At 31.8% G+C, this 13,004-nt stretch overlaps 1 protein-coding gene across 11 annotated transcripts in view; it reads right to left on the bottom strand.

Moving 5' to 3' along the window:
* Window positions 1-13,004, bottom strand: part of MYCBP2 (MYC binding protein 2) — a 205,525-nt gene that overhangs the window by 56,384 nt on the left and 136,137 nt on the right. For 8 of the 11 annotated variants that reach the window (XM_054701446.1, XM_054701447.1, XM_054701450.1 and 5 more), the window contains exons 53-55: window positions 6,259-6,333; window positions 3,480-3,704; window positions 2,527-2,659 (exon numbers count right to left, since the gene is read on the bottom strand). In XM_054701446.1, the coding sequence (XP_054557421.1) occupies window positions 2,527-2,659; window positions 3,480-3,704; window positions 6,259-6,333 (433 nt within the window). The remainder of the gene's footprint in view (window positions 1-2,526; window positions 2,660-3,479; window positions 3,705-6,258; window positions 6,334-13,004) is intronic. The other 3 variants (XM_037528896.2, XM_054701449.1, XM_054701453.1) reach the window with 2 other exon arrangements.

Below are 13,004 nucleotides of genomic sequence, written 5' to 3'. Positions count from 1 at the left end.
AAATAAAGATAATGAGAGAAAATATTTACTCCATTAAAATAACATTAATAATGACGTTTTAAATTTCTAAAAGGTCACTATTCCTTTGTGTAGATATGGAACTAGAAGAACGTGGTCATTTCTTCTTACTTATAAATTAGAATTTTGCTGTCCCATGGTACTGTATGGCCTATCCCATTACCAGCATTTATTTATTTCAAGAAACCAATCCTAGCACTTTTCTTAGGCAATGCTTTTTCAGTGTGAAATACTTCTGAAATGGATTATTTCTTATGAGAAATACTCAAAAACAGTAAATTGTACAGTAAACACTCTTACCTCTAGACTTAGAATAGTCTAGCAAGTGTAAACTCTTTTTACTATAGCAATAACTATCTACTAGCTTTGTGTACAGATATCAGAGAGCAACATTTTATACAAAGAAAGCTTTTGTTTTATTTACACTATACTTCATATAAATTTACCAATCCTCTTATTGCCATATAAAATAGTTACACATTAATACCAATGAGCAGAACATTTGGATACCACATCATATACTAAGTGATTTTAAAACGCTAGCTTCTCATCATGTCTTTCCTTACTACTCCAGTTTTAGTGTATTATATAATTATAATTATATAATTATTATAATTCACTTATGATCAAGCATATACATCAAAAGAGCAAAAAGTAAGGATCATTAAATGATTAACTTCTCTTATACCTCTTTTAGGGCTAAATATATCTCTTAGCAGAAATAGCTAACCTTATCATGCGCTAGCTTTATGCTATTTGTGCAATTAGCTTTCATATTAAAATTATAAAGTATCCAAATTTTGTAAATGTGAAAACTATGGCACATGATATATTAGGTAACCTGGCCAAGGTTACACAACTGAAAAGAGTTTGTACATTAGTACCTTGGCAGTCCAGTTCAGAGTGCATTCTTACACATTATACTATATTCCAGTTAAAATGATTAAACCAGAAAGGACCTCTGAGCATCATCTAAACCATTCTCATATTATTTAACTATTTATAAAGTTGATCTCACATTAGGTATTTTGTTTATTTAAATATTCCCATATGCTGAAGATACTGAAGATATTTAATAAAAGAAGATATTTAATAAAATAATATAGCATGTAGTAAGTATATTGTAAATGGGAAGATGATTTTGTAAAATGCCTTATATTCATCAAAGGAAGCCTTTTTCCCCCCAAAACATAACAATAGTTCTATCACTTCAGAACATTATTTTATGATCACATCATCTATGCCTAAGAAGTTTATCTGTAAAGATATGGTCGGAAGGGAGTACGTGCTCAAATTATGTTCAGTGGACTACTGATAAAGTGTGGTATGGTGCTGAGCACAGCATCTGAAATATGAATGAAGATTCTGGCTGAAGTCCTATATCTGCCATGTATTTAGCTGCATAGCCACAGACAAGTCATTTCAAATGTATGAGCTTTACCCGAAGAAAACAATGTATCTCAAGTGCCTGTTGTAGAGAAAAAGGGAAAATGTTTAATGTATAATATTAATATATCTAAATGTGCTGTTATTAATGCAAGTTTTATTTTTTTTTCTATGTATAGTAAAGGCCTCTTGGATAATGAGTGTTTTAAATTTATTCTCTTCAAGAATAAAGAAGTATGTTCTTTTGTTTATCTTATCCTGTAAATTCTGTGATTGGGCAGAAAAGTCTATACTTGACTTATTCACTCATTAAGATGTTCTAGTATTTTTGTGACTCGACTTGTATTTAAAAATTTAGTTAACAAGAGGCATGTGTGAAAACTGATCTAAAAGTAGGAATACAAAGATTAAAAACCCTGTACTTATTCACAAGTGTCTCACAATCTGAGTATGAAGAAACAAAAATTAACTCCAGTATAGTATCAGTTTTGTTCTAGTGGTTCTTTAGGAACATTGAGGCAATTCTTAATTCTGTCAGGAGTAGTCAAAGTTTCGCCTAATGACATGGTCTGAACTTTGAAGAACAAATTTTTGTCACCAGGAAAATGAAAAGAGGGGGACAAAAAGGAAAATCTCATATTAAATGAGATCAATGTTGAAAGAGATAAAATTTAAAGCAGAAATTCTTACAAAATAGGAAACCCCTCTCCCCACCAAAGCTATGCATTTATTTAATGTTTCTTTCCTAAGATAAAATTCAATAAAATTGGCTGGGAGAAGTATGACTGACACTTTGAAAACTGAATTTGCATTCAGTGGCAGAAAGGATAAAATGTTCAGTCCTTGGCTGATACAGAGGAATCAGTAACATCAGTTTATATTAATGAAATTAAAAACATGTTTTACAAAGATGGATTCATGTTTCACATTCCTCCTTTTAAGTTCATTCATTTAAAAGACTCATGTGCTTCGCAAATTTTAACAACTGTAAGACTTTTAACCCTTAGTTTTGCTTTTGCTTAAAAAATAAACACACAAAAAAGCTCTTTAAGATAGAGAAATACATGTTATGCTGCATTTCAGAACTTAATTGGAATAAATCACAAATTTAAGCCAACTTGCCATCTTCATGCCGGAGGTACTGGTTTCCGCCTCTGTCTCTAGCTAAGGACCATGCCTCTCCTTCATCACTCTCACAGAACTCTACCATGCTGTTCTTATCCAGCTGCACCCATGTACCTTCAGAATTGGTTACCTGGTACATAACAAAAAAGCATGGTTGATTGGCTTGATTCTTTCAGGGCACTAAGGTTGAAAACCAGCAAAAAGTTTAAGTGTTTGAATAGTGTAATCATTCCAACAAATTTCTACCATGAAATTAGTTTCTGAAATTAAGACCACAGCCTGAGGTAAGAGAAATATATAACAAGCTCTATATAACAACTTTTAAGGCACATGGATAACCCTTAAATAATTTTAATTGTTAACCAAAAACGTGGTTCTTTAATCTTTTTGTCCCTAAAATGCGCCAACATAACATCTCTATTCTTTAAGCTGCTAGTCTCTATAAACCAGATTGAAAATGACCCTGCCACTGAGAAATAGCATGACACACTACATCTTCAAGTTCATCAGCGGAGGCAAATGCCACAGTTGATGAAAATGTAATTTTATTTGCTCAGGACTTCAGTGAAACACATGAATGGGAACAAAGAAATGAAACCATTTATATTTATCATAAGTCCGTAACAATTCAAAGCAAATATTCTCAAGTATTGTTAATTCACACAGCATAGTACATTTGTAATAATGAAAATATATATGCAAAAACACTTCAATATACAAGTCATTGTGTCAATATAAATTGTTTTCACAAGGATAATTATCAGAATAAATCTATTAGAAAAGAAGCACAGAAAAATTTTGTTAGTATTTTCAATACAAATAAAGGTTAAGAACATTAACACTTAAAAACCTGGGATGGAAATGGCAACCTCTGAAAGAAAGAGATGCTTCGATTGTTATTATATTAAAAATGAGTATCTTAGAAGTCATGAAGCTACAAGAATCCATACCTCTCCCACTGCTTTGACTTTGTTTCCCAGAACTAACATTCCAATTGGGATACCTCTAAGGTTAGGGCAGCTTCTGATGTTGTGACCGGAAGGTCCCGTCTTCACTACCTTGTACATGCCTGGCCCTCCTCGCAAGAACGGGGTATCTTGCTCTTGCATTGTTGCTTCCTGGGGGCAGCATGAGTTTATGTCTTTGAAAAAGTCATCAGTATTAGTTTTAGGTTCCTGAAAATTTGAATAGGAAAAAAAAATAAACAAAATACAATCTATTATCACATTCAAGATCCTCCTATTAACAGTTTACAGCAACTCTATAATACAGTCAATTAAGAGAATACATATTTAAAGATAACTTAAGTATCAGTCAATACCACTGTTAAATAATCTTTTGGTTTTTCACCGTTAAACAATATTCAAAGTTGAAAAGAAGCAAATATAGCAAGAGAGATATTGAATTTCTGTTTTTTTGTACAAGTAGTGCTTCATTTTACTTTTCTTTTAATGAAATATGTAACAGAAGTAACAAAAATAATTTACTGTGAACCACAATTGAATAATTCTGAATCATCTCTATTTTTATATGTTGGCATGGATTAAAAAGTGTAAGTCTTTATTTCCTTCTACTTTCGCCTATAATAATTATGTAAGATCAGAAAATAGATGAGAAGTTTCTAGAGACTTATCAATAAACAGTAATGATGAGAAAATATGCATGAAATGTAGCTATATCTTAGTATTTACTAGTTATGACTGAAAAAAGAATGCTTATAAGATTTTAACAATCCACACTTTCTTAATATAGTACAAATAAAAATGACTCGCTAGATTTGCTTGGTCATTACTGAACAGTGAAATATTCATGCTATTAAGAGAAAAGGATGATTATACTTTGAGTAGAGAGGAGAGATTAACATTAAAGATACATTTTTTTAAGGAAATATAAAGCATCTGGATATAAGATAGTTACTTCTAAAATGAAAGAAAAGAACAAGTCCTAAATTTTCTATTGATTCTGTGATAAAATTCTTTCCCATGTGAATGCAATAAAGAGCTATAACAACCTTCCCATATTTGCTGTTCTTACCAACAGAATAAATTAAAGTTCCACACTGGGGGTTTTCCATTGACATTATTCCTTAAAACATTTAAACTGTGCTTTTGAATACAGTAACACAGACTGAAAACTGCTTTGTATTCAAACAGAGTTAAAGATGACCATAATGGGACACTTACTTAAGCATTCAGTTAAAATTAATATATTTAATAATGATGTTATATATAAATATGAAAAAATCTAACATATAAGATTAAATAATACTGAGTAGTTCTATGCCTATCAGTTGTCTCATAATATGAGATGGCTATACATGTCCATTAAGTAATAGAAAATTAAAAATACTGAGATTAAAAAAAAAAAAAGAGTACATGCAACTTTGTAAATTCAGTATATTGTTGGTCAGGGAAAATTCTAAGCCCACCATTAAATTTCACATAATATGTTATATATTTCATTGTGCTGATGAATAATCATCAATTTTACTTATACAAATATGTATTGTGGACAATATTTGTATACATTTATTACATTTATCATACTGCCTTTACCCAATAATCCTTAACAATTTATTTGCAATCTAATGGAAAGGAGAATTTTAAGTAAGCACTTAGACTGGATTTATAACTTAAAACAAAGTCAAAATATACCTTTTACATGCCCAGGCACGTATATTTGTAAAAACTTACATATATACACAACTTTAAGTATGCAAAGAGAGCAACTCAAAATGAACACACAGTAAGATAGCTCAAAATTTTAAATAGTGCTACTACACCTACAGGTTTTCAGTAAACATTTACAAATGTCTAGTTGTAAATAATCAATTTTAGTGAATATATCCTGCTATTTCTAAGTTGGAACAGGCAAGTTTTACTCTTATTTACAGTTGAGTTTAAAAAAATTACATCACATGCATCAGGAAACAAGCATATACTAATAGATTAAGTGAAAAAATAATTTTTCTTGTATTTAATGATTGGGAATTTAATTAAACAGTATTTCCAACTTTTGATCAGAAGATCAATGAGAGCTGAGTCTTAGAAAAAACTAATAATTACACGTTATTCACTGAAAGGTAATTATGACAATTTCTATTAAAATTATTCCTATTTAATGAAGTTAATGAAAATATATAAATTAATAAAGTAAAAATAAATTCTATCCAATTTTTTTATACTAGTCAGTATGAAAAAAGAGCTGACAGACATAAAATCATAGAATTGTGCCTGTCATTCTTAAGTTCCTAAAATAAATGTTTCATTCAATACAGAAATGTAGAACCTGGGCACCAATACATAAAATTGGGTAAACTGAATTTTTTTTTCCTCCCTCCTCTCCTACTCCATTCTCAAATGAACATTCAAATGGGCATTGTGAAAGGCTAAGAAAAATAGAAGAGCCATAGGGTTAGTATTCTACCATCCATATAGCAAGTTCTGAAAAAAGACTTAGAAATAATTGTTTGAGAGGCTAGTCAGAAAATTAAATACAGCAAATATGAAGTCAACATGAAAGTTACCTTAAACTAACAATATATTATTTGGCAGAAATAAAGAGAAAAGAATTACAGGGAAAACTCAATTGTAGCACTTTGTATAGACCTTTTTGGGAATTTTTTTTTTAATTGATCTTAAGCACAGGCTTAAAAAGATATAACATAAATTTGCTTTACATGCTGAAAAAGCTGAATAATGCATGACTGGTTCCTTACAGATAACTCACCTGGGGGAAAAAAGCTTTGGAAGTCCATGAAAATACGTCCAAATCCCTGACTCCTTGGCTAGCATTAAAGATATTCTGAGCGACAAAGTTTAAGAAAGAAAAATATCAACAAAGAAAGGGAACAGGATATCATCTGCAGAAGATGCGTTTACAGTAACAACATTGTTCAGTACTGTAGCACCAGCACTGAAATATCATTTTACTAAAGGGAAACTGAAGCCACCTGAGTAAACCACACACCAATGAAATTCTGATAAACAAATGCTTTTGTCAAAAGCTCTCCATGGATATAGTGTGTCATGCCATTTACTAAATTTAATAGCGAGATATAGTTATAAAAGCTTAAGACATTCAATGCAAGAAGGAAACATCAAACTCTGTTAAATGATAACATATCTGTTCATATAAAGCCAGATTTGTTTCATGACAGAAAACAGTCCGCTGCTTTACAAAGAAAATGTGAATAACATGGACTATATAGATAGTGCAACTATTATATTGAATAATGGCATGTAGTGACTATGAACTGGACAACACTTTTAAAGAAAAAAAAAATCAAAAAGTAAAAAAATAATTTTTCAATTTTTCTTCCTTGTATAATTGGAAAAAAATCATTTGGAAATGTTATTGAAAGTTTTTAGTATGCCTGTTAATAACACAGAAAAATAAAATCCAAACATTTTACTAAAAAACAGGCCTACCTAGCTTTTTCCATCACAAAGTTAAGGATATACACAGAGTATCTAGGATCTAATTGTTTAAGTATAAAATCATTTTGTTAAAGAACCACCATTCACAGCAATATGGTCCCAGAAAATACAACACGTTCATAAATGTTTTAGTTTTTTTAAAAATTTAAATATGATATATATTATTTACAGATATATCATACTATTGATCTATAGTTATCTGATTTGGAATTAAAATCTTTCCAGTGAGTAGCAGTTAAAGACTTTTCTGCTTATGTAAAAACTATGATAAATGCTTATTCTGAACTAAAAAAAAAGAGCACATTCAAAATGTTAATAAAAGCTGTCATCATCCAAGATTTCAACACGAGAAACAGAATTCCCAACTAATTATAACCCATTCTAAAGAATTAGAATTTATTATTCTCTAGTTCTGTTTTCTTCATGTATAAATGTGTGTACACAGATGTAGATAATTAACACCCATACATGTACATATACACTAATTCAGAAAAATAAGACTTACAAAGTCAAAAAAAATGAGCTTCTAATAATATGCCTACAAATAAATATAAAACAAAACAAAAACACCTCCTTCCCCATTTAAAAAGAATGGAGAGCAGATTTCTTTAGGTAAAGTGGAAACAAGTTGCAAAGCATTTTGAAATGCCATTTTTGTGGTGGAAAGGTGTCCTTATCGGTTCATATAGAATATATGATGCAGACCTTCCAACGTAAAAAAAAAAAAAAAAAATTTTTTTTAGCATTTTTCTTTTTCACAGCATAAACTTTTCTAGTCTTAAAAAACAATATGAAAAGCAATGCAGATGAAGTTAATGATAATGGAGTTACAAGGCAATTGAAAATTTAATTGCTCTTTTATTTCCACATGCAAATTTAGCAATCTCTGGAGCCAACTACATGAATTAAGTACATTGACACTTTAGAGCGATGTAACTACTAATCATGGTAATAAATTACCAGTAATAAAAATTTTGCTCATGCTAATTATATGTTGAGCCATATTTTATACTTTTTGCTTTTGTTCTGCATTTGTATAAAATTGTTAGTCGAGACGAGTTTACTGTAAGATTATTTTCAAAATGTGGTGTCCTAATAAAACTGCATTTATCAAATATCAAAAATGTACCAACTGGAAAACTGGACATTAAAAATAAAATATAATTGATAGCTTTCTCTCAAAAAATGCATGAAAATATTAATTTCACTGAAATCTCAATTTCTCACTATTAAAACACATAATTTATCTTTCACATATAATTTCATAAATTAATGTGTATGTATATGTATGTGTACACATATATATCAATAGTAATCTAAATCACTTTATTCTCAGACTATTTTGAAAGCATAGGAGTTCTGTCAGGAAATTAGAAAATTAAAGCATACTGAAAGTCTAACCAAATGATTAAGTACCATAAAGAAACTCTCAAGCTGATAACCTCTCAAGGAACTAAAGAGACCAAATTAGTGAATAAGTTTAAGAGTAAGAAAACATGACTGAACATGCCAAATGCTCATGCAAAGCAAATGATAATTCTTTGTGTTATATAAGCAGAGCTAAGCACTGTCATTTTTTTTTAAATAAAGTATCCAGGAAAATAAAAAAAATTACAGTGTTATTTTAATTGGCTTAATCTACTTCTGCTTAGGAAACAGACACCAAGTTAAAGTATGAAAAGAAGCTTTTAATAAAACCAACGAAGGACGGCACCTTTACTAGTGCTGTACTAAATGATTATTTAACATTTAATAAAACTAAATAACAGGTTATACAGACACATACACACAAATTTGCGAACAAAACAAAACTTAGAAATTTGGAGTAATGTTAAAGCTATGGCTATCAGGCATCATTTAGTATCCCAAAAGGATAAAATCGGAAATAAAAAGCAAGAAACATTTCCTAATGTTACCTATTATCCTGGGTCACATCAAAACAAATGATATTTTCCTTTCATCTCTTCTAAGTTTCAGAGACCCCAAATTCAGAAAAATCAACATTCTTTCTATATGTGACACTAATCAGCCTACATGGGTAAGAAGTGGTTTGCATAAAAGCATGGAGATTTTCAGAGACCCAAGATTCTTCTTCAAGAATTCAGATGACACAAACATTATAAAGGTGTCTTAGAAAACTTCTTACGGATCATCTACTTTCCTTCATATAAACCTTCTCTTCCACTAATTCCTTCACAGTTTTGAAAGACGATTGAATGTATCCAAAGAACTGGATCTAATTTCAAATCACTAATCTCTTTATTCTAGAAGTAAACATTTTTTACAAAATACTTAAGCGCTATTCTGGACAATCAAATATATTTCATATCCTTTGCACAGCTGGTTCACTCATTTTTTCACTTACATTTTTCCTCAATGTATGAAACATTCTACTAGCTTATACTCTGTAATTTCCAAATCTTTAGGCTTTTAATTTAAAATCAACATTCATCAGGTATATTTTCTTGAACTTACTCATGTGATCTTCAATATATTATCACTGTCATCACCCTCATTTAACTAGTAATGTTATGAGTATTATTATTTAATTTTTACAGGTAACGTCATTTTTATAGATATATTTACATTATCCTTTTATAACTGTATTTATCCTTGCCTATCTACCAGATTATGGCAGAAATGCTTAAAAGCATGGGCTTTGGAATCTCATCAATTGGGATTCTAGAACCAGTTCTACTACTTTCTACTTTCTACTTGGAAGAACAGCTCTCTCTTGTCATTGGAAAAATAAGACAAAATACTTAATATTACAAGATCATACTGAAAGATGAGGGTAAGCAGCATATATGTGTCAGGAATTATTTAAAGTAACACAGCCACCAAAGGTTAAGAATTGAAATTTAGGGTCTCCCTGGTGGCGCAAGAGGTTGGGCACAACCTCTGTGAAGCTATCTACAGCCTCTGCAGCACAAGTTCCATCCCTGGCCTGGCAGGGAGCTACATACATGGCACAGCAGACCTCTCCTGTCACGCCCGCTGCTCCCCTCAGCAATGTATTTCAGTCAGTCTGCCTGTTCTGCTCCCACGATGTCTCTGGTGATTCCTCTCACCCCCCATACCTCTGGCCTGTACCCCAGTTCTGTATGCATAAGTAAATAAATTTTTAAAAACAAGAATTAAAATTTAGTATTCAACAGATCTTAAAAGCCTAGGATTATCAAAATGTAGTATTTAATACTTCAAAGAAACAAATATGAGTAAGAAGGTACCCATAAACAAGTCCTTGTCCTTAAGGAGCCTAAAAACAGAAATATAAATAGACTAAAGGCAAGAAAGACAAAATAAACATGGGTAGCTGGAGAAGAAAGAAAACCTTTTCTACTTTTAGAGGTAAGTGCTACTTGAGAAGAAGTAGGGAAACCTGATTTCCTCAGTACTTACATTTTTTTGTTTTAAAGATTTATTTATTTATATAAGAACTGGGGTGCAGAGCAGAAGCACCGGAGAGTGAGAAGATTCACCAGAAACAGAGCAGGGAGCAGAAAAAAGCAGACAGACTGAAAACACTGCTGAGGGGAGAAGCGGGCGAGACAGGAGAGGTCTGCCGCACCATGTGGTTATCTCCCTGGCTGGCTGGGAATTGAACCTGCCCTGCAGAGGCTGTGGACAGCTTCACAGCGCTGCATTCAACCTGCTGCACCACCAGCTGCGCCACAGAGAAGGCCCAGTGCTTACATGTTTTCTATCCCTAGTCTTTTGATTCACCTGCATCAACTATTCATTGGTTCCCAAACACAGCATACCATTCTTAACTGTGGACATCTGATTATCTCTCTGGAAATTCCTTCCCTTTTCTAGAAATATTTTCTTTCAGATCTCCTTTAAATGTCGAAATGAAGCCATTCTATAACTCATCATAATAATTACTTGAATACAGAAAGTCTATCATGTTTAGAGTACCTGAAAAGAACTGTACTCTTTATTTATTTGAAGAGAACCCTCCACTTCTCTTTCTCACCCAATATCTACTTTCCAGCTTACTATATGACACATAATAAGGACCCAATGAATATTTTCTGAATGAAAAATTAATGAATTAACTACAACATTACTGAGATTTACAGAGAAGAAAACAATTTTGAGCTTGGTCAATTAGGAAATATTAGAAAATTAGAGAAAAAATGTAAGCAAAAGCATTGTAGAAAAATGAAATAATACAAAGATGTTAAGATATAAAATTGAACGATATGTTCAAAAGGGGGAAGAAGTGCTAATAAAATCATGAGTGCCTCAAAAAAAAAAAGGGGGTCTGTATTCTTCACCTATTTACCCTATTCTTCCCCTGGATTTTAAATTTTTAACAGTCAAAACATGAATGTTTAATGCTATTTAATTTCCAAACTAGTCATTACTATAGTGATAAAACAGTTAAAAGTCACATCTGAATTATGTTAGGATGTTACTATTAGTGATGTGATGATGTTTAAATAGAACTATGGCTTGATAGGCCAAAATATAGCTGAAAGACATATCTGCAATGAAAATGAGGGCTCTAAAACGTGAGTAAATAAACAAGACGGTGAGTGCAACAAAAATGACTTTAAAACTTATTTTAAACATAATTTCTTAAAGGCAATATCTTAAGAGTTCATCAAATATTTAAGTAGCATTCACATTTCTAAACTCTGTTCCAACTCTTTTTAACTATTTCAGTTAGGACTCAAGTAAGATATAAATACTGATGTGAATGCAACAATGTTTTAACCAGAAAAGACCCAAGCTGCAGATGTAAAAATACCTTAAAGCATTGTTTTGTATACTTTTGCTTCTTTGAAAGTTAGGGTATTGGCCCATGATTGTTTCTAATTTTATTCCAAATATTCCAGCTTTCGTTTTTTAAAACTGAGTAGATTTTTGCAATATCAGCCACAATTACAGTCAATTTATTCACAAAGGGACTGAAGTAAAAAGTAAAAAAAAAAAAAATTCCAATAGTATATATAATAGGAGATACAAAGGAAGAAGATGCACACATGTATGTATGTATGTATTTAACCATTCATTCATTCACTACTTAAGGGGGTGAGATGGAACCACTATTTTTCTCTTCCCTGGGTTTAGCTCTCTAGTATGAGGTACTCATTAAAAACTTATTGACAAAACCTTACAGGCAAAACCTTTGTCACTGCATACAAAGATTTATAAAGCTAGTCTGTTCTTGTCTGTATCAGGATCTGATTCTGTGGAGATCCTCATCTAAACTTGCATTGAAGTACTTTATACCAGATTTTTTTGGAGCACTAGGCCAGTTAACTTTGACAAACTGTATCTCCTCTGTTGTCTTTGGTTACCACAAAAATATCAGTTCTATGACAACTATGTGCACTCATGTTTTAACACTAAAACTGCTTTAGTCTCCTCCTTGACCCAACATCAAATTATTTCCATTTGTCCCATAACTTCTATCTAATGGCACTTTTTCTCCAGTGGTAAACAAAATTGCTTTCCTCTTTAACCATGTGGTTCACAGTGTTGTCATCAGTCTGTATGTCTTTGAGACCATGTGAGACACATGGTCTCACACATGGTCACCCACTGCCTTGCCTCTTAGACTTTGGCAGTTCCAACGACTTTCACTTTCACTATACCTCACTTACCCTCTCATGACTATGTTAATGGGCCACCTCATTCAATAAAAAACTCTAACTATGAAATAAAATCCAAATATTCTACATTATCACACAAAGTCTCCAAATTCTTCCAGTTCTTCAGCTACAGTGAAATCACTCTTGTGTTCTAGGATTGCATTAAGTTCTTCAAGTTTCCTGGACCTTCTACCTATACTTTCACATTTCTGGCTCAGGCTGGATTCACCACAGCTGATGGTCAGGAGTGCTCTTTCATCAGCATCTACAGTTCCTTTTGGCTCCTATATTCTACCATAGTAGCCCAGAAAATTCCAATCAATGCTATAATCTGATTTCTTCGTTCTTTTATATCTGTATTCTTCAAGCTATGGGGAAAAGAGATATCCAGAATGGATCCATCCAGTGGTCTTACTGGGACGTTCGAAAC

The sequence above is a fragment of the Talpa occidentalis genome, unplaced genomic scaffold (genome assembly GCF_014898055.3).
Source record: "Talpa occidentalis isolate TD23 unplaced genomic scaffold, MPIMG_talOcc4v2.1 talOcc4.5, whole genome shotgun sequence".
Classification (NCBI taxonomy): domain Eukaryota; kingdom Metazoa; phylum Chordata; class Mammalia; order Eulipotyphla; family Talpidae; genus Talpa; species Talpa occidentalis.
Note: the sequence above shows the minus strand (reverse complement) of the source record. Positions and strands in the feature narration are given on the sequence as shown.